This window comes from Prinia subflava, chromosome 5, assembly GCF_021018805.1.
Source record: "Prinia subflava isolate CZ2003 ecotype Zambia chromosome 5, Cam_Psub_1.2, whole genome shotgun sequence".
Lineage (NCBI taxonomy): Eukaryota > Metazoa > Chordata > Aves > Passeriformes > Cisticolidae > Prinia > Prinia subflava.
Window position 1 is genome coordinate 37,396,267 of NC_086251.1, and position 22,976 is coordinate 37,419,242.

The 22,976-nt window shown below is 38.3% G+C and overlaps 1 protein-coding gene across 2 annotated transcripts in view; it reads left to right on the plus strand.

Moving 5' to 3' along the window:
- Window positions 1-22,976, plus strand: part of NPAS3 (neuronal PAS domain protein 3) — a 595,307-nt gene that overhangs the window by 78,797 nt on the left and 493,534 nt on the right. The window contains exon 2 of one of the 2 annotated variants that reach the window (XM_063398891.1): window positions 2,447-2,536. The exons of the other annotated variant lie outside the window; for it this stretch is intronic. Within the exon in view, the coding sequence (XP_063254961.1) occupies window positions 2,447-2,536 (90 nt within the window). The remainder of the gene's footprint in view (window positions 1-2,446; window positions 2,537-22,976) is intronic. 2 annotated transcript variants of the gene reach the window in all.

Genomic DNA, 22,976 nt, shown 5'->3' on the forward strand with positions numbered 1-22,976 from the left:
GTCCAGGTAGGTGTTGACTCGCTCCTTGGTGGAGACTCCACAACATCCTTGTTCTGTTCTCCGCCACCCTTACAGTAAAAAGTCTTTCCTGATGTTCAAATGGAACCTCCGGTGTTTCAATTTCTCTGTCATCTGAAAAAAGAGCAAAAAACAAACCAACCGAACAAAAGCTGGCGGACAAGTATTCTGCACAAGCTTGGTGCAGTGAATACTTATTTAGGACCTATTTAATCACAAGGGTGTTCAAATCCACATCTTCCACTTCCCAGAAGAATACTATAACCACTTCAGAATAAAGGTTTTCTGGAGTGAGCTGCATTCTGCTGCACTTGTATAACTACTCAAGTAATAGCAATAACCAGTATTACTATTCCAGACTTATTTGGCCAAAGAAGGGGTTGGAAGAAAGAGCATAATTCTGAAGGCTTCTGATAAGGGCACTCATCTGGGAAGGATTCTGATAGTTTTTGCAAGGATTGCTTATGCATTTTTGAATGACTCTTAATGCAACATGCTCTCACTGTTTCACTTTGTTTCATCCAGTGAATCCTGATTTTTTTCTTTAATGGGCTGTTGTTTTAGCAGGAGGAGTTCAAGTCCCTTGTTTTAGGAGTCTGTGGTAATCTTTGGAGCAGTGGAAGATGTATGTTTGAGAATTTGCTGGCGGAGAGGCATTGAGAGATTTGTTCTCCCATGTCTTTACTGAAGCCACGTAAGAGAAGTGCCTGAAAACAGGCACTTCTCCTAGTCTTGTATCACAAAGCAAAAAACAAAGAAAAAAGCCAAAACAAATGGCACAGGGAGTTAAATCTGGGCATTTGTCAGCTGGTGTGATGGTGCACTGAAGATTTTGAAACTTGAATTTTCTGTGGTGTAGGGATTTCTGTATGACCCAAAGTGAAGGGTTTGTGTCGCTCATGCACACATCATAGAGGAAACTCTCCTAGATCCCTTGAACTAGCTGACGTGGTTCCCTGCAGATAGCACTCGTGTTCAAATCCCATTTTAAGGTACTTAAATTTCCTCGTCAGGTGTATATGGTACTTAAATGTCTAACTTGCAGTCCCCAGGTATCACAATAAATAAATCTCTCTGGTAGTGTCTTAATTAGTGAATGCAGGAATATGCCAGGATTCAGAGGTGTTTGGTCCTGCCTTCACCACAGAGTTGTCTCCTTTATTCTGCTTTTGGGGTCCCATGGGGCAAAAACAGTGCTGAGGCCAGCTCAGGCTAGGTTTCTACTTTAAATGAGCAGGGAGCCAGGGCTGTAAAGACATGAAATTGTTTGCACTTGACACACCACAGGCGCAATTTTATTGAGGAAGGTCCTCAGTTTCCACAATAGATAACTTTCCATTTGCTCATAGAGCTTGCAGCTGGAGAATGGTACTCATTTTTTTTCTCAAACCTGCAGTCTCAAATTGCTGTTGAAACAATTTTAAAAACCAAGATTAGCTCAGAGCTACGTAGCTGTTAATACTATAAAAAGAATGATAACATAAAATAATTCTCATTAGAATTTTTTAAAAATCACAGCCTAAAATTCTATGTTTGAATAACCTGTAAAATTTCTCAAATAATTTTTCCTTACTCCAGTAAAATACCATTAAATTACAAGGGAAAGAGGTATTAATTTGTGGAAGATACAAAAGCATCTAAAATGTGTTTTTATTCCAGAGAAGAGGGAGGAAAAAAAAAGAAAATTGGTGGGTACTGTTTTGTGTGCAATTCCCAAGTATATTTTAAAAACAACATTGAATTTTTATAGCCAAATTATATTTTCTGCTAACAGGGAGCTAGGGAGGGATGAATAAGAGAATGATTGACAAATCTTTTAGGGCCTGATTTTACAAGATGCTGCGCACCTCCTGATTGCTGCCAATCACTTTCATTTTCTTTCAGTCGATCTGAGAACATATGGCATTATTCAGATGGTGCTGAGCACCTTCAATCACAGTCCTCATAATACCACAACATCCTCATTCTGTGCAAATGTGAGAATTGCTGTTGACATTTTAAATTGGAGGGTTATTTGGTCTTTGTCTGGACAAACTCCCAGCTGACATAAATGAATGTTCTGCCTAAGGAAGGATTGCAACAGTAAACAATAAATAATCAATTTCATAAGCACCACTGTATATATACAAACTATGTGAAATATCAACTTGATTTATAAAATTCCATACTGCTTCCACTTTTATTTGATGGGGAAAAAAAACACCATTCTTGTGGAGAATTGAAGTTTAGTTTACTCTCAGTGCAAATTTTGAAAAGTGGAAACTGTGGGTGTTATGTGCACAAGGCAGTTAATTTAAAGAGCTTAGAAAAAGCATTTAATTTAAAAATAAAATTTAAAAAATCAATTTCAACATACTGATTTGTCCTGCATTACAGTTACCTGTAGAGATCCTCTAGTCATGTCTATCTGTTTTTGATGCCTCTACAGAATAACTGTCCAGCATCCTCTGCCCAACCAATCAGAATGTAGGAAAATCTACCGATATGACGGAATCTACTGTGAATCTACCTACCAGAAGTATGTTGAAATCTGTGTGAGTCTTGCCTCTAGCTCGTGCATTTAGTGCTCGTGCTCTCCTGCTGTTCCGAAATTACACGTGTGTTGAAACCGTACACTTCCTGTGTGCAAAACCTCTACAGCAGGGACAGAAGTATGTTGTTGAATTCTTTGGGATTGTGCTCTAAAAGCTAAAAAGCAAATTAAAAAACCCTAAGACTTTACCAAATCTCTTAGGTATGCTTCTGTACGGTGCAATAAACAAGAGTGTACACACTAGAGAATCTAGGCAAAATGTATTGCACAGGTGCTTCACATCTTAGGGATTTGAAAGGTGTGTTATGTATAAATTAGCTGTCACTTTTTTTCAGTCATGTAATGGAATGATGAGTTGTAATTTGCATAATCCTTTAAGAAGTCAAATTATACTGTCATGTAGCAGACTTAACATGCTAGCTAGGATTTCATAGCTTTGCAGCTAATTAGTATGTACCTTACAGGACAGTTAAATTGAAGTTGAGTCCTCTTTCTTTGCAGTCATTTGCCTTTGTCCGTTGCCCTAACAGAGCCCGCTTTTGTGTGTAACTCAAGATCATTACTGGTGCTTCTGACAAAAAATGCTATTGCTCTGGGCAGGCAAATGCAGAGGGCTTGACTTCTGTTAGTTTTGCAAGCAGTGAAGTTTCTATTTTACTGCAACAAGGATTTAATTATCTATTTCAACATACAATGGAAGAGTATATATTTGACAGGTGTGTTGCAGATGATTTTGTATTAATATACTGCAAATGCATTATGAATTCTCTGTTGTCTCACTGGATTTTGAAACTGCGTTCTGTCACTTAGTGTTTGCTTTTCATGCTCCAACTATATTCCTGTTTTGTATACTGGTGTTACCATTATCATCCTCTGTATAACATTTCATTTTCCAATAACCCCATAAATTCTAAAAATTAGTTGTGCTTTGCATTAAAACAAAATGTTTCTTCGGCAAGGGTAGTCATACTCATTACAGTTTTTTATATCATATTCTCTTATTCCCTCTTTTGATTCTATAACCTGCTGCTTGTTTCCTGAATCTTTTCTCTTAGTAATAGGTACAACTACAGCAGTAAAAGCTGTTACTTCGATGTAAATGAAGACTATCATTTTGGTTTACAGAACGAGAGGAAAAAGAGCAATCTAGATTTATCAAAATAATTACAGCATCAGTGTAACTTGGTGAGCCAAAATGAAAATCTGACCTCTTGCTTGGCTTTTTTGTGTGAATGGCTACTTTTGGTGTGAGATATGACTTATTTCTGGTTTACATAGACATAAATAATTTCTGGCCTTTTTGAATTTTTCGTGGCTTCTCCCTTCTCTCTAAATAACGGCAGTGTCCAGGGTAACTGAAGCAGTCTACATCTAGTATGATTTTAAATGTCACCACAGAACTTAATTTCCGTGTTTTTGCTTCTCTTGTAAGTTCAGTAAGCATAAAAATATATTCATTTATTTAAACGTATGAAACAGATTTGTTGTGCAATATTTATATCAGTTTTTAGAACAACTTCAAGATTTTGAAACTTTGTGGAGAAAAGGAAACTTGGCACAGTTTGTCATGAGTGTTAAATACGGTGTTGGCTTCACTCTGCTGCAATATAGTTGATTATCTTGATTTTTTTTTTAATTAGATATAATTTATACTCAGTATACTTAAAATCAGCCAGCTGTGCTGCCCACAATATGAAATAATTGATACTCCTTTGCAGTTGCAAATAAAAATTTCCAAAGAAGTTATTTTGCCAAAAAAAAAAAGAGCAGAATCCATAAATCAGACTGGCCATGAAACAATGTTGATTTTGATATGTTTTATTATTCCTGAAATGTGAATTATGAAGTATTATGGCCCAGTTCATCTTGCTTGTAAAAAACATGGATTATTTTGGGAAGCTAACAGCTGGATCTTTCTGGAGAAGATGTAGAGTCCTTTTTGATTAGTGAGGTTTTCTCCTGGTTCTACTTCCACACTGCTTAAGGTCTCAGGCATTCTTTCTGTCTTCTTCCCAATGGAGGTTTTTGGGAATTTATTACCATAGTAATTTATTTCCAAAAATATAACAAGTTGCTGAAAACTGTTCACTAATCAAGACAGGAGAAAAAAAAAAAAGAAAAAAAAGAAAAGAAAAGAAAACAAAACAAAACAAAAACCAAAACAAAGCAGCTATATTCTTCATAATACTTTGAAAGCCTTTACTCTAGTGTTTCAAGACAAATGAACACTTGGTAGTAGATGTTCATGTGCATCTCATATGCTCAGCATCTCCCCTGATGAGGTCGGTAAAGGAACAATGGACCTAAAAATGCCACCAGTTGTTAACAGAAATGGCTGTGTGACTTCTTTCTCATGCAGGATAATTTTTGGGCTGGGCTCAAAGCAGCAAGCTGCTTTATTGTGAAAGCTAATGGAATTTTAAGGGCTGGCCAGACAGACCCAGACAGGACAGAGAATCATGGATTTTGGAGCTTGACTTTTTTCCCTCTAGTCATTTTAAAATTAAAAGAAGTATTATGCAGAGAGCCTACTTTGGACTTACATTTAAGCATGTACCTGCTAAAGGTATTTTGTGTAAAGCTACTTGGCTGTTGAAATCAAAATATTCTGATCCTTTCTCTAAAAATTTTAAAGGATCATACCATGGCCATCCATGCAAAAAATACTTTTCAGAAAACGTTTGGGGAAGTAACATTTACAAGCAAATTTCAGTGCTAATAAATACTGGAAATAACCATCTGTAAAAGTATGGATTAGTAAATACATTCTAGTACTATTAAAAAAAAAAATGGCAGAAAGGCTTTTGTTGCACAAGTTCTTGAGGAGCTGGCCTAATGGTTACGTTAGCTAATATATATCAAATGGGCAAAATAGTAAATATTCTTATACAGATTTCTCTAGACTATTTATGATATTCTAGGAACTGAGTCTCATAGCTGCTGCTGGATGCCTTGCTTGGAATAGAATGGAACATACAATTTCAAAAGATGGTGGGAAAGGACAACGGATTCCTCCCTTCCTAAATTGCCCCCCACCTTGTTTGCCATATGCCTGTGGGGTTTTTTTAGGTCACTAAACATGCTCTTTAAAAAGATCTAAAGTAAGCTTCAAAATCATTATAAATAATTTCTATGTTCACTAGTGGTAGGGACTTGTCTTAAGCTATAAAGGTAAAACCAGCTGTCCATCAAGTCCTCAATATTTCCCCATTTCTTTTCCAGTCCCCCTAGCTGTAGCAAGGTATGTCCAGGCTCTTCTTTTCTGATGTCAAACAAAATCAACACCTAAAAGAGATATTTCTTGTTCAGTTCTAATTACTTCATTATAACCAAACTGCCAAGGTTTTTCCATCTGCCCAGATTGAAAAATCTTTCTTCTGCTTGCTCAGATACCCCTGGGTTGCACTCTTCCTCACCTTTATGGAGTGCCAAACAGTGAGCAAAGCATGGTGGATGATTTCCAAAGACAGCTGAAGAGGAGCAGAGCTACTTGCCCATGCTCTCATTTTATTTATTGCTAAATTACAAAGAATACTGGCATGTCAAAAAAGTGATTTTGCTTGTCTGCAAGGGCCCTGTTTAGTACAAGCAGAGGCTATATTAGGGTTTTTTTGTTCTCAGCCTGGATGGCACTTCACAAAATAACCCTTCAGGGTGTCACCTGGGTGGCTGTTGTGTGCTATCTCCCAAGCAAGGGTGGAGAATCATCTACCTTACTTTGTCCATATTAAGGAGACTAAAAGGTCATATCTCTTCCACAATATAGAGAACAGGGAAGAGATCTACAGTAAGCTATTTCTTCTGAAATCTAGAACCTGGAATAAAGATGTAAGGAAAACACCTAGTTCATTTAAATCCCACAAATACAGCTATGGTCTTATTAACTCTTTTTATTTCTCAGCAATTTAGTGAAATGAACATAGAGAGAAGGCTCAGTGATTTCAGTCTAAGGGGAGTAACCTGTCCTGGAACATGTATCTTGGTTGCACTTTTTCATCCTGAGCCTGTAAATGCCCAAAACATCCAGACTTGATAGACCAAAGTAAGCTCTTGTCAGACTCCATGTTGAATCAAACATATAAATATTTCTACAAATGAGAAAAAGAGCTGCAAGCCTAAGCTAGTCCATTCAGCCTCTAAAGGCTTGGATTCGGATTTATATATTTATCAGACTGATATAACAATAGCAGGATTGGTTTGCATACGTGAGAAATCTAATGGCCATACTAGTCAACACAAGTGAGAATATAAACCTTTTAACAGGCTCACCTGGGGTTTCTAGTGAGGGAATTCAACCAGGTGCAGAAGGTGGGAAGATGGGGACTGACGTGGTCTGCTTCTCCTCAGTGTGGACAAAGCTGTAAAAACCCTGCAGAAGAGGAGCTAGCGGTTCCAAATGGAGAGCAGTGTCTTTGTCAAAGTGTGGTTTAGAACCCCCAGCTGGCCCCCTGGCAGCTGGGCCTGCTGGGTCAGGTCAGCATAGTCATTTAAGCAGCATAGAAAGGCTGATGATGGCTGAGCAGCTGCTGTTTTTCTCCATCTTGTTTCTTAGTTGTGGTGCTGCACGTAAATTGACTTAGAAAGACATACATAAGACTTTTCAGAATTTGTTTGTATATTCTGACCCATCTGAAGCAATATAGATATGGAAAAGATACAGTAGTCATAAATAATTATTTTAGCTCCAGGGAAAACATATAACATGTAAGACAACAGGACTGTCATTCAGGCTAAGGCAGGAGGGTACATGAGTATTTTTTCCAACAGTAGGTTCAGGATCCCATGTTTAGGGAGTTAAGAGAGAACAATTGAAGAAAAGCTGCTTTTTAGTTTGCTCTGCTCTATTAAAACAGGAAGGAGAGGCTACATCGTCCACAGGGGATTTCACTTTGCAGCAGTGTTCCTGTTCCATCACTTCACAGCTTGATTTTACTTCTCATAATGTGAATTTAATAGGTATATTTGAAGAAGATTCTAGATATCTCCTCTTCATAAATGTTACCTCTCAGAAAATATTGAAAGCTTATAACCCGATTCATTCTCTATCAGGAAAAAGCACTGCTATGCTCATGTGTCAGGCTTTTAACATAAGTCAGCTGATCCTTACAACCTCAGAATGAGGCTGCCTGGAAAAACTTTATCCCTGTTACTACTGCCTGTGTTTGCTTTTGCCTTTGTGTAGCATTGAGCATATCTGTGGGTCCTCTGTTCAGAGGTGTTCCTAGAGGTCTTTTGCAGGAAGAAAAAAGGTGTCATTAACCAAATTTAAAACACATTCAAAAGTAAGCCAATGTCTCCCTTACATGTAAGACATGAGTGGGCTTTCTCTGGGTAAGAAATGAGATTAGCTGTGCTACTTTAAAATGATTAATGGTCAATGGCTAGTATTAACTTGAACCTCTAATCCTTGGCTGATTGGAGTGTTTGAGAGAACAGCACTCAAAAAGTATAATTTTTTAGTAACAGGAATTTTGTCACGTTTTGATTATGGTGCAGTTAGATGTTGCACTGGTTTGAAGTTTTAATTTGAGATTAGTGAGATGTAGCCTGGATAGAGAATAGGTGTGATGCATACATGTTACCTGAAAATTTTCTTCCACTGAAAAATCCATATTTAGATTTAGAAAATGCTATTCAGACTATAGTTCAATACAAATTTTGAAGGTTCACTTAAGCTTTGCAGTATCAAATTGTAATATATATTCTGAGTCAGATTCTGAAGTGAATTTGGTATTGGTCAATTGATGAATTAGGCAATTACCTCCGTTATACTGTCTGGGTCTTGAGGTCCTGAACCACACCCTTTCAATATGGTATTAGCCACAGTTTGCTAATTCCCTGTTAAGACAGGTTTTTTTGATATTGTACTAAAATTGTTTTTGTGTTTCTTTCTCATTTCAAGAGACAAAGGGGTCTTTTTGTATTGTTTGTTTCATGGTGTCTTTTGATTTTTTTTATGGTGTGGTTTTGTAGTGTTTTGGTTGTTTTTTCTTTTTTTCACAAGTCATATTACTGGTTTCAGAAATGGAAAAATCAATTCAAATTATCTGTAACTGAACTATTCTGTGTATTCAGCAAGGTTTCACTTTTCCCATGCTCTTTCAGTAATTTGCTGCTTTGCACAAATACAGAAGCATTAATACCAAGTATTTCCAAAATATGACTTGGGAAAGGAATGAGCAGTTCATTTGGCTTACTAACAACTTAAATGATCATTCCATAACTTGGGAAAGGGAAAATAATTGTGCCACAAATATAAGGAGCTAGCTAATCTGTAAACCTGCTGTAAAGCTCAAAGAAGTGATAGGAGTTGCAGTAACAAAGATGTCCTGGAGCATTTTAAGTATGCTTTTGAATGATAGGGTTCCACCTTCTTGTCTTCATCTGCTTTAAAATAACAATATAAGATGCTGACATAGTCTTGCAACTTGTGTTTCTTTTTAGAAGGAGAATGCTGATTATAAAAACTTCAGATGAAAGAAAACCCTGCTTCTCTTTAGATGAACAGTACTTGCTATTACTTTTGTTACCTTATTTTCTGTCTGAATTTTATGTAGCAGAAGCATGCAAAATCCAGCATTAAGAAGCTGAAAAATTCTTCTTTAATATTCATGATACTCCTCATTTCCTCCCGCCTTTCCATTTAAATATCTGTAGACAGTAAACCAGTAATCATTGATCCACGTGTTTCTCATTTTTAGCAAGGCAAGTTTTCCAGAATTTGCATGCTTCTTGTAGCTGATTAAGGCTTTCTAGTTTGAATACTAGTGTAGTCCTTTGGTTGTTTCTGTGGGAATGCTCGGGGATCACAGAAATAAACTAGAACCATGTTACATTCTCTTTGAAACAGAAAGATTCTCTGTCTCAACATCAGTAGTGATTTATATAATCCTTTCCTATTGCTACTCCGTGTTTACGTCCTTGTACATCAAAGGATTTTTTTCACTGCTCTAGCCAGGGTATTGCACTGTAGGCTAATATTAATTTGGTTATCCACCATCATCCATATGCCTCCTTCCAGCTTATTATATTGTCTTTGTTTGGAATGTGTGCTCTTAGTTATGAGACAGACAGCTTTGTGCTCAGCTGTGTTAAAACACATCTTATTCAGGTGAGCCCAGGCTGCCATGCAATCTGTGGAACTGACAACTCCCCGGTATTTACCATTTTATTATCTTTTGTGTCATCTGCAAATTTTACTGGGAAGGATTTCATGTTTTCTTTCATATCACAGATTTATTCTCCTGCACAGGTACTCCGTAGGGAATAAAGGGCTCATGGAGTTCTTTCCCTGCACGGAGTACTTGGGGTAGATCTAATCCATATATCAGAGCTGCTGGTTCATAATGTCTGGGAGCAGATTAGGGCTGCCGGCACTGATGAGTTGCAACCAGGCAGGGCAGTGAGTCATGAGCACACTCTTTACTTGCAGCACTGCGAGATGGCTGCAGCCTTCTTTCAAGTAATGTGAGCTTGTTTTGCACAGTGACATTGTTGAAATAGAGACAATTCTCCTTTGAAAATTTGTGTGTTTGTAGTGATGGCTACTACTGAATTCCCTTTTTTTTTGAAAGCTGTTTCTGGAAACAAAACAAAGCTAGATTATTTGCAAATGGTTAGCAAATTTGGAGACTGCGTTTATCTAAAAAGAAGAGCAAATAGGTAGTTTTTGGAAACCCTAAAATCTTTCATACGAGTTTTCTTCCTTAATGAGGTTTTTTTTAAAATTTCTTTTCCAAATGGTGCTTTTATTTAGAAATACATGTGTTTTGCAAATGACAAACACATTAACTGATGAAATTGTCAAGTATAAGGCTTTATTGAAAAAAAAAATTTCAAAGTTTACTGAAATGGACCTTTTGGTTAACATTTTGTTCCTCATTTTTCTTCAACTTCCCAAAATGGGAACCTCAAAATTATGTTCTAAGTATTTGGTTTTTCATTTGGTTACTTAGAAGCCTTTGACAGTGCTGTATCTTGCCTAATTTTAAGGCTTAAGTTGTTATTTAATGATCAATGAATTCTTCTGCCTGGCCATAGGATTTTATGGTGCAAAAGTGACACAGCTTTCATTTCACATCCAGGTACAGCCATATTGCTAAACTTTGAACTTATTTATAAAGAAACTGTAATCATAAACATACTAAAATTCCATTATGATAGTGATACCTGTAGTTAAAATATTTAATGCAGATTTGCTTTCTCTTTAAGACAGATAGCACTCCAGTTAAAACATGTGAAAATTTAGCAAAGTCCGCATCATATCAGACTGGTATACAGAAAATAAGGCTTGCATTGCATTCTGTAAAATTTTATTTTTGTTGTACAGATATTCATCAGGTGTTTGTGGTCTCAAAAGTTCCATGTTCCCACTCACACATGTACATATATGTACACACTTTGGAAAAGAAAGAAAATTCAATAATTTTAAGGACAAAGAGTGAAACATAAAGCATACTTCTATCTAAGTGCAATAGGATGGTGATAATTTTTAATTGTTTTAGCAATGAAGTGATTCTCTATTATTGTTCCAAAAAGGTAACAAAACCAAACCCCAACACTGAAACAACTAATAAGCAAACCACTGTACCATATGAATTAAAATTTATATAATTTAGATTTGCCCTTAATTTCTGGTAAATAGGAAATAAAAATTCTCGTGGATACCAAACAAAAAATTTGGTCAACAAGAAGGAAAGACACAGTCTGTCAAAATTTTCTGTCTGTTGAGCAACAGGAGATCCAGGAAAGGAGATACCTTTGGCTGATATAGCTGCATTAAACTTTGTCTTACGGTTTCATAAGCGGTGTTGGGTCTGTGCCATCTTTGAGATTACAGACTGTGATGCAGAGTAGTTTAAGATGCTGTATCATGTACCATTTAATCAGGCTGCACTACTTAGAATACGTGTTGTGTACTGGGAATAATTTGCGTGTAGTCTTTCCAGCTGCATCTATATAAAAGGTGAAATTCCCCTACCTCCGCACAAAAGTCAGCTAAATGGACTGTGGGGAATGGAGCAGCAGTTGAATGAATTAATTTCATGTAGCTGTCCGTAGCTAGCTGTGACACTGCAGTGTGCTTCCTCCACAGCTGACTCACAGCCAGGATCCGTACACATCTCTGTGCAGGTCTTGTGCCACCAAATTTCAATACATTGATCAATTATCTTCTTCCCTAGAAGTGTCCTGTGCAGTTTTCCACCCTGTTGCTAAATTCCAGTGACTCATTTACAGCCTGGGGCAGTCGTCCTGCCAGCCTTGTGGCTGCACTGGACTTGGTTAATTATGGTTATTGCTTTTGCTCCCTCTAAGGTCATTGCAGTGTTAGGAGAGGCTGCTGTCTGTGTCACTGTCACCTTCTGCACATCCTTACATGTAAGCCACTGTACATCCTGCTTCACATGGCTGGAAGACAGGGGCTGTTGTGCAGCTCCCCTTTACCCTGTAGGAAAACCCTGTCATTTCTGGGAATGCTCTCCACTGGCAATTCTCAGTGAAGAACATGTAGATGAGACAGGGACAGGAGACAACACAGAGATTTTCAAGCTGTAAAAGACTCTGTGTAACTAAACTGCAGTTTGGTGGTTTGGTGCAATGAATTTGGCAGCCTGGCAGTCCTGGGGCTGTCTGGAAGCATCACAGGGTTGCAGACACACTCTGCACTGGGCTGTACACCTGTCACCCGTGTAATCAGTGAGCAGTGCTGATCACTGCATTGGTTGTAACTTGCTTTGGTACAGCATGTACCATTGCTTTGTCTAGCAGTATTTTCTTTGCATCAAGAATGCTGCTGTGCTCTACATTTTGAGCTAGATGTTATACTAAAAAGGGCATTCATATTTTGCTAACTTGGCAGGTTGAATGGGGTTTGTTATTCAGTAAGTACAGAGGGAAATACTGAACTAAGATTAACAGCAGAATGCAAGCCAAGTCTATAGTGTATTTTGGTGTGGCTTGATCAATTGGAGCTAAGTGATGTAGTATCCCACTTGGACAAAGATCCATCAGCAGAAACTTCTACACATATACTATTTTACTTGCAAAACTATTCTTCTACTGATATTGCTTGTTTAGCTAAACAGTGATGACTTTCCTGTATGAGTCTAAAGCTGATCTTTGCTGATATAGCTGATTACATGCTTAGTGCTTTGCCACAGTGGTGTACTAAGATTGCTCTATTGGCAAAATGCTCCTAATGCTGGCCTCATCTGATTTTAGTAATTCACTATTCTTGATTTCAGAGCTCAACAAAATAAGACTCCTATTGTAGAATTTGAAGGGACATTAGTTGCTCCTCGACTCTGTAGTGAATAATCATTGGGATCAAGAGACTCAAGAGCTGTACTGCATTTAAAAATCAATCCTATTTTTCATAATATAATTAACTTTTTTGTCATTTCAGATGTTCTTGTTGTAGACTTGCATTAAGGGTGAGAAACCTAATCATCTGAGTTGCTTGACATATTTGACGTATTTTACTTGTTTCAGTTTTGGTCTCCACAGAATCCTGCTGATGGTGTCATTTGCCTGATTGTGACAGTGCTAAATCTCACATGGTTGATCTCCTCTGTCTTGAAATCAAATTATGCAAACAAAAACTTTCCAAAAGTATTCTGATCTTTTTCACCCCCTCAAAATCTCTCAACCAATATTGCAGTGAAAAGCCTGGCAATCAGAATCTAGTCAGGCACAATGCCTTGCTGTGTGCTTTGGCCAACACCTAGATCTAATGAGCAAGGGAGCATTTTATGGTTCTCATAGCAGGAGGCCTTCTTGCTTCCTGGGGCAGCAGCTTTTAGAGCTGCTGCATTGCTGCTTGATTACTGGTGATGGTTATGTTACATGCTGGACCCAGCGTGACTGAGCCGGTTCTGATTCTGTCACTCTGGGGAGCGACAGGCATGTACCCAGGCCATGCATCAGCATCGCTGGTGACTGTGGCACTGAAATTGCTGGAAAAGGCATGGAATCAGATAATCATCCATAAAGGAGTACTACTGAATGGCTGTGAAGTTCACAGCTGGTAGATTTGTATCTTATGGGATCGTGGTAATGTGTAATAGATAAGAGCTCTTAAGTTTATTAAACAGGTTGAGGCAGCTTCATTAGATAGGGATTTTTCCATTTTTGATGTTGACTTATTTTTACCTCACCTCCTCACTAAGTGCATTTGAAAGTTATATAAAAAAAAAATTTTTGTGATGTGAAAAGAAGAGCTAATCAAACGCTCCTAGGGTTGTATTTTGAAGGTTAAACTGAAATCTAATTGTTGACATTGTCACTAATGGAATGAAATACATTCCAAAAATGTGGAAAATTACATTAACATTTCTAAATTTTCTACACTCCAAATTTTTCAGTTTCTCTTGCTTAGATTTTGATGCATTCCTGCAGCAATGCCTGTTTCACAAAAATAAAACCAGTCCAAACAATGAACAATTCCTCATTCCCGCTAGTTTACACCAGATACAATCTATTTTAGGTTGAAACCAAGGGATAGATTGTCTGCCTTAATTTGAGGGAGACTCTCCTCTTAGAATCTTTTAAGAATTCACAAGAAGGAGGATCATGTCATGTTGTACAGATGTTTAAAGAATTTTTTTATGAGAATTGGCTGACTGTTGAATGCATCGGCTTTTAAAAGAATAAGTCCCTTTTTCCTCAGGAACATTTTAAGGAGGTTATGACCTTCTCTGAGCCTCCAGGCTTGTAGAACCTCCTAAGCTGAGAGCTTTTCAAAGGACAGCTGGCACTGGCCAAACAGATCCTGCAAATATCTGTTTGGGGTCTTGGTGGCACAGCAGCAATATGTTCCTGGTTGCAATTGGGAGTTTTGTTGTTTTAGTTGCTGCTGGAGAACACCACAGTCCTGGTGCATGTGATCTGACTCCTGAATGCTGATGAACACTCTATCCATGTGCTGTTGGGATGTTTGCAATAAGCTGGAGTGTAGCAGAAAATACTGTTCAATGTCAGGCTCTGCAGAGGGGAAGTAGGGCTTCCCAAGGGCTCCTCTGCTCTCAGAGTTGATGCTCTGCATGTTCCAAGTGCATTTGCTGTAAAGGTAAGACATACTTCTTTACAGATACATATTTGATAAGATATTGGTGATTTGGTAAAATATAGTAAAAGTTGTGTTGCTATGTAACTTCTTCTAGATTAATGTTGTTTTAACTTTTCCCGTGTTCTTATCTAAGACTAGTTTGTAAACCTTAAGGTAAATAAGTAAGTGCTTACTGATAGTTATTGTGTCTCCTGTTTGTACCCATAATACAATATTTATGACCTTGAATTTTGACTTGCTTTGATGACTCTTATGTGCAGGTATTTTTGATTGACAAACAACTAAATTCAGTTTGGATGACCAAATCCAATGTATGCAAATATCAGCACTTTATTGCTATGTTTAAGCAAAATTTTACATCTGCATTAGAATGAAAAACATAGTTTGAGTTGATACAGGTGTTGCATATTGCATGAAGGTAGCAAGATGACATTAAGAACAGAAAGTTATTTTATTTTAGGCCAAAGGCAGTAGTAACTATAAACCAGAATTAACTATTTCCTTCCCCCATTTCATGCTTGTTTTGATACTGAAATTCTCCCCACCACTAACCTATATTACTAAATAGTCATTGCAATCCCCATGGCTTCCTCTACACTGCTTGTACTCACTGTTTCTTAACCTTCCAACTAAGCTGGCTACATTCTTTGTTGGGGCAGGGACATCCCTCTGTAGAGCTTCAGAGAGTGCTTGGATGGGTAGGTCGGTGCCTGGTAGTGGTTTTAATGTACCTGTCACTTCCAACAATGTTTCTCATGGCTTGAGGCTTGTGTTCAGGAGACCGCAGGCTGCGTTCCAGATGACACTGCAAACAGTCTCTGCCAGGCAAAACAGGTAAATATAATGAAGCAGGGAGATAATTGGGGAGCTGTTCAATGTAATTCTACTATGGTATCAGATGCAAGGGACCCCAAAAAACACTAGTTAAAACATAAATACTGGTGTTACAATGTTTATTATATGGTAGTGAACAATCCTCTCGATAAACATATGAAAATTTAGGTCAGAGTTCTAATTTTTCACCATGTTGGTGGAAAAAAATATTGCAGTGGAATGAACTGTCATGCTATTGCTTAGAGATCTTTTTCAGCAAGTGGTTTTTCAATGGTGTATCTGAAAGCAGATTTAGAATGTGAAAATCATGCTGGTTTTTTATCCTCTTTCTAGTCAGATGAAAAATATACCCTTGATTTGTGTATGTATGACACAATTTTCCCAAAACATGTTCTGCTGTGTGATATCAGTTTTTGTAAGTGTGCAGTGCATTTTTTTCCTCTGAGCCTTTTTTAACCCCTTTCTCGATATACCCACCATCTTTCAATAACTGTTAAGAAAAAAGTCTGAATACCTTGAGTATTTTTTTCTGTCATTTAAACTCTATGTCCTTAAACCCCAACAATCTGCTTTCTCTCTCAGTAATATTTCTTGAAAACGAAAAGCACTGTCACAGTTACACTTTAGTTTCTACCAGAATAATTGGGTGACTTTTCCAGAAATTTTTTTTCAATTTGTCAGAGGAAGATTTGATTTAATATAAATTCAATAAGATCTATCTTCCTTGAGATGAATAGGTCTTTATTAGATCGTTAAAGGTAATAGCAGCTACTATTTCAGTTGCCATAAGACTGGCCTCCTATTTGCCTTGTGTCTTGCATAGTCACTAATTCCTGTGTGCATGAAATCCTATCTAGCTGGAACAGTAGAATTTTACCTATTCTGCCAACTCTCTCTTTCCCTAGCTATTTGTCATAATACAGTTAAAATAAGGCTATATAAAATATTTGTAACATGTTCATCAAAGAATATTTGTGATGGAAGGCAGTTCATTGTTTGTGATTTAGAAGTTCAGTGTAAATAACTAAATATTTAGGATGAGTACTGTCTGGATATGTGGGTGGATCATCATTTGAGTCTGTAGCTTGCACTGTGTAGCTAATTCTGTCTGCAGACGTGTGTGAGTTTGGTTGTCACACTGGTGTGCACATGTATCTTTATTCAGGGACACACAAACATGTATGACAGAAAAGTTAAATCATTCCTATTTGACTCATGGCTTGCCTATGAAGAGAGCTCCGAAGAGGAGTAAAAAGGACATCTGTTGACTCAAAGTCTTTACAACTGTAGAGCCAGGGACACTGGCTTGGACTTAAGAGGGTTGAATGGGTAACATGCTTTCTCAGACAAATGAAACTTGTGCAAGGTACAGGGGCAGGGTTCCTGGTTCGCTGCAAGTCAGCTGAAGCAGAAGAAATGTGGCTGAAAAGAGTAGCACAGGCAGTGGCTGACTGTTGTGTTGGTGAGGGGACAGAGGCAGCTGTGGACAGTCAGGCAATCCTCAAAGGGTACTTCTTGGTGTTCAAGTAGTTGTCGTGGGGGAAGCTTAAGAACTGTATTGTCCACAGCCTTGTGCGCTAGGAAAGTAAAGGGTACTTTGGAACACATGGAAAAATCTATATATGTTTTGCTTCAACTTCTGTGTATACTGGAAAGGATGACGTCAAAACTACAGGGGTTCATGCTCTTTGCTTCTGCTCCTGACAGCTGGAGAACAAGGCTGGCATTGTCTTACAGGAATAGAATAGTCTGTTGTGGAGGGGGAACCAGGAAGGTTCCTGATCATTATGCCATCAAAAATCACGAAAGAAAATAATACAGTTTCTGAGAGTAGAGGAGGTTTAAAAGCTTGTGGATGTAGTGAAACCCAAACACAATAGCTAGATGAATGGAAAGGAGTCTTCCATGGCTGCTATGATGTTACGGATCAGATGAAAAATATTTTGTGTGCAGCTTACTATTAGGATTTTACAGATTAGTCAGATATACTGAAGATATTGCTGACTGCAGTTGTAACATTTCTGGTGAACAAAACAAGGCCTCTGAGTTCCATATCCATCTAGAAATCACTTATGAGAGATTTAACTGCTCAATGCAAGTAGCTAATTGCATTCTCATTTGCAGAGTCAATCAGGACACAGCAGAGGAGCACTTGGTTAAAACACTTCAGTGCCCTTTCTATAATAACAAGTGAAACACACTGTTTTGTGGCTTCTCTGGGTTTTTGAGATTTTTGCTGTGGGGTTTTCTGGAGTTCTTTTGGGTGAAGAAAGGCTTCCTCATGTACTGCATTTTTTTCTGCCCTGGGCAGAAAAAAGTAGGTGTTTTACTGGCAAAAATATTCAAATCTGATCCAAGACTATCACTTCCTGTTATTAGTCAGTTGTAAGCGCTCACCTATATTTACTTCTGAATGGCTGTGGCTGGTTTTTGATTCAAGATACCATGATTCTGATAGAATGTCATTGTCTGGTTAGTGGCTAAAATAGTTTATGATCTAAAAGTAGAATATTTGATTGATTTAAAATTTGGAATATCAGAAACACAAAGGCAGGGAAATCAGCTTTTTGTGACTTCAAAATTTGGGTCCTAGATATATACTATGGTATACTGGAAAATGTATAGAGTTGTCAGATCTAGACAGTGGATTTGCTTCTTTTTCATTCAGGCATTTTAGGAAAGGATGATGGAATCTTTCTCTGTTTTTTATTTATGTTGTCTTTCTAGACATTCATTTTATTATTCTGCCTACTATTGTATCATTAGTGTTCTTTCATTCTTTTGTCTCAGGAACACTGCCTGACCATGCTTTTATCTGCCCATATCATGTCAGAGTTACTGGAAAACTCTCCGGTCCAGTAAAGCCCCCTGAATACTGTCCACATTGGTAGTTCCAACTAGCAGTGACAGAATAACAAGGAGAAGTCTGAAGGCAATCAAGAGAGACTTTGCCCTGGGACAATTGGTAGAGGGAACAGGAGCACAGGTAGTGATTTCATTGGTTCTTCCAGTACTACTGAATAGTACTGCTAAGGAATAGCAGACCTGTCAGGTCAATGGATGGCTCTCCATTGGTGTCAGCCAGAAAAACTTTGGTTTTGTTGACAATGGGAGGATCTACTCAGTACCTGGTCTACTGACATCTGATAGGATGCACCCAGAGGGGAAAAGGAGTTCTAGCACAGGAGCTATAGTGGGGCTTGTTTTAAGCTAGCTTGGAAGAGGGAAAGGGAAAAAACCAGGCTGTCTAGTAAGGAACGATGGGACGGTGTGCCGAAAGTGGAGGAAATGATCAGCCTGGGATGGGGCAACCCTTGGATGTATGAACAGACTGGGAAATGAGATGCTAGACAGCTGAGGGGTGGAAAGGGACTGGGGGTTCTGGTCTACAGAAAGTTGAATCTGAGCCAGCAGTGCCCTGGCACCAGGAGGGATAACCCTGTCCTGGGGTACATCCAGCCAGGCAAGCGAGGGGATTGTCCTGCTCTGCTCTGCACTGGGGTGGCCTCACCTCCAATGCTGGGAGCAGTTTTGGATGCCACAAAATAAGAAAGATAGAAAGCTATTGGAGAGTGTCCAGAGGAGGGCAGTGAAGATGGTGCAAGGCCTTGAGGGGAAGCTGTATGAGGAGTGGCTAAAGTCTTTTCTCTCTCTGAAGCAGACTGAGGGAGGGCCTCGTTTCAGTTGACAGCTTCTTCATGAGGGGAAGAGGAGGGGCAGGTAGTGATTGGTCTCTTCTCTCTGATGACCAGTGACAAGACCCAAGGGAATGAACGACCTGAAGCTGTGTCTGGGGAGGTTTAAGTTGGATATTAGGAAAAGGTTTTTCACCCAGAGCTGGGCACTGGAACAGACTCCCAGAGGTTATCACAGCACCAAGCATGATAGTGTTTGGATAGAAGTCTTGGGCACATGATGGGATGCTTGAGGATGGTGCTGTGCAGGACTTGTGATAGTTGTGAGTCCCTTCCACCTCAGCATATTCTATGATTGTATTGTTGTGTTGAAAACATCGTTGTACTTCATCACTGTGGCACAGCTAGGGCTCTTTTTACTTGCTTAAACCTACTGCAGTCTCTCTAGTCCCACTGTCAATCATCACCTGGACGCTGAGACGAATTTTTTATAGCAGCTTCTGTCAGCAAAGAGAAAATATTTTGAAAAATACACTGTAAGAGTTGAATGTCAGCCTGCAGAGTGGCCTGGTTAGACAGAAGAATTGACTTTGCCAGGTTTTGTTTTGTTTCTTGGGTGTGGTTGGTGGGTTTTTTTGTTTGTTTGTTTGGGTGTTTTTTTGTTTTTTGTTGTGGTGTTTTTTTTTTTTTTTTTTTTTTTTTTTTTTTTTTTTAAATGTAGGTTTTTTCCCATTAAAAAAAATAATTTGAGGTCCAGCCCAAATAATAAAATTAGACTTTCTTGGCAAGGACTCCTAATTGACTAGCTTACTAAAATTCTTAAACATCCTTGTGATAATTTCTGTCTCCACTTTTGTGGTCTCTGTAACATGGGAATTCTCAGTGCGTTTGTGGGGGGAGCGGACAACTTCTGTACTTGAATAGTTCTGTTCTAACTCCTGTAGTCCCTTGTTTTGTTTACTTTTTCAGTGAAAGCTTTTTCTGAGGTTCAAAACTCTACATCAGGTATTACTCTGTCTCTGAAGGAAGTATTCCAAAAGAGGTTCTGGATGTCCTAGCAATTGTATTTAGTCTTTGTGACCGGGGCAAAACACACTCAAAAGATTTAGATAAGCAGAAAGCCATGTAATTTTTAAAACCATTTTTAAAAAGAATGGTGGAAACACATGGCTTAATGCATAGAAAATCTTGTGTTACAAAAACTGCAAACCGTCATTGAGAAGTTGCATTTGTTTCCTGAGCAAGAGAATATTGCTGTCCCATAGCAGCCCTACAGTACTGGGAACTGCACTGAGAAGTGCAGCCTCCTTGTTAGTTGATAAATAGAGATTAGAATCCCTTACTAAGCTATATTATAGTGTTTGTTAACAATTTTTACCTTCCTAAATTGATTCAGTGTAATCCTTGCCATGGCTTTACCTCATTTCTGGAAGACATACAGATAATGTGGTACTTGTATGGAGTCACTGAAAACCTGCTATATTTCTGTAGTGGAATTGTGTGGCAGGATTATATTAACATAGATTTTGGAATATTTGAGCTCCCATAGGGTATGGTCTGTGGCTGATATGATATGACATGACTTGCCTTCAACAGTTGTTTTAACAAGATATCCTTCATATAAAATATACCAAGCTGAAAGGCATAACTGACTGAGTTAAGTAAGAAACACTGGTGGCAAAATTCTTCACTTTCATCTTTATCTGATTAATTCAAGGCTGAGTGTTACAGTGAAAGTCTTTTTAACCTAGCAAAGTATTTGGTATGTTTATTTAAGGAAAACCAAATAAAACCAGAAAACATAAACCCCACCCCCAAAAAGCCCTTTTATATTATTTAGTACAAGATCCTTTTTATTAAATTGTTAAACTAGTTGCAAATATATGTGTATTTACTCTAGTCAAAACTCATAGTTCTTAAAATATCTTCACTCCTCCTAAAAACTGCTTTAATAATACATTAATTAACACTTCTGAAGTACTTGGCATATTTAACACAAGATAATTTACACTTCCTAATATTTTAAACTGTGTATTAAAACGTCTAGCATTAGCGAACAGAAAATACACTGTATGTGAATTCAGTATTAAGTGCTAAACATGTAATTTACGTGTAGCTCAGTCTTTAATTTATTAGAAATAGATATACTTAAATATGTTGATAATAATGCTGTTGTTGTTGGAATCACTTTTAACACTTTCAAATTCCTGCTGATGGTTTTTTTTCAATGGGACTATGCAGACCCTTAATATCTGTTAATAACAATGTTTAAATTTAGGTCTATATGAAGTTAATTTCAGGTTTTATGGCATAATATTGTATTTTAATTTTCATCTATTTTCTCCGTTCACAGAGCTTTTAGAATTGATTGAAAAATATTCAGCCAGTTTAATACCTGAAATACTGTACTGGCATCAAAAGGCTTTGACTGACCACGTACTTGAGAACAGATTTCAGATATAGACAGCTCTTTACTGTCTCTTGACTTTGTGTTGCGGGAAAAGCTTACTGCATGAGGATACTAAATGGCTTGAGGGTTTGGTAATGGGATGTGGAGACCTTCACCTTAGGTCACTAGTTTGAATGCAGCCCAGGTGGGTGGAAACTAAAACCCATTATCATCTGATGGCTCCTGGATGGCCTGTGGGAAATGAGTTGGTGGTCCTAGGCCACTTCCTAGGAGAAAGACAACAGTATTGCAGAATAAGCATCTTAGTGCTTGCAGATTGGGACCCTTGCAGGAGCTCTGCAGAAAAAAATTGTGGCTGGAGTGAGTTCGGGTGCTGAATTGCCTTCTGCACCTCAAGTGGTTTGTGTAGGTCAGACAAGAAGCATGATTGAGTAACAGAGTGTAGAAACCCTTGGCACTCATTAGATCAAGCCTGCTTGTAAATACACTTCCAGAACTGTTTAGCTATGTTTTGCTCTCACTATCATTGCTTACAAAGTACTTCAGAGACATGCTGGATGTTATTTATTTTGTTTGGGGGCAAAAAACCCTCTAAACAAAACCACTAGAAAACGTTTTACTGTAGTTAGCCTCTTCAGACTTTGTGTTATTATCCTGGTTTAATTTTTTTCTGCCTGTAATTTTGCCACCAATCTCCAGTTGTTTTTTACTGATCCTTCTATCAGAAGAGGAAAATATTATATGCTAGATTATTGTCAGAGGCAGTGAAAGACTCTTAACTGTTGCATAAAATCAGTGCTCAAAATTTAATTGTTGGGAGAAATGGCCAAGCATGTACTCTTTTCCAACCCTTCTTACAGCTCCTATGCATAGTGGCTTGTGTGTCTGTCTTGAGCATAGTCTTGATTAGCTAATGAAGCTCATGTCGCTGGGTAAATGCAGCCTTGTCAGGTGCTCTCTGGGGTTTTTTTCCTCAGGAAATGGAGGGATCTTTCTGTGCTTAGAATCCATCTGAGCAGCCAGCCTGTGGCCTTACTGATCCCCACTACTGCCGCCCCTGCCGAACAAAAAGCAATTGTTATCTTTTATACATGGGCCAGAGGGCCACACCACTATGAGAAAGAGCACGCTTCCATCAGCCTACAGATACCTTCAGTCACAGTCACGTTTGCTGGACATGACAGCAGCAGAGATGGTGTTTCATCCCAGAAAAGTCATGGGCACAGAGTGGCTGGGGTATTTCACCAGTTATACTGAAATCCACTTTGCTTCCTGCAGTTTTTGATGGATTGTGTCAAGATGGTGGTGTTTCATCTTCGTTTGAGTTCCTCAAACTTGATCTGGGTGCTAGTGCAACTGGGTAAAGTCACTTTAGAGCAGAGACAGATGCATGTGTCATGATCCTCATAAATTTCAAGCGTTTCTCTTTAAAATATAGAAGCTCCTTTGCAGAGAGGTTGGACAGTGAATTAAGTAATA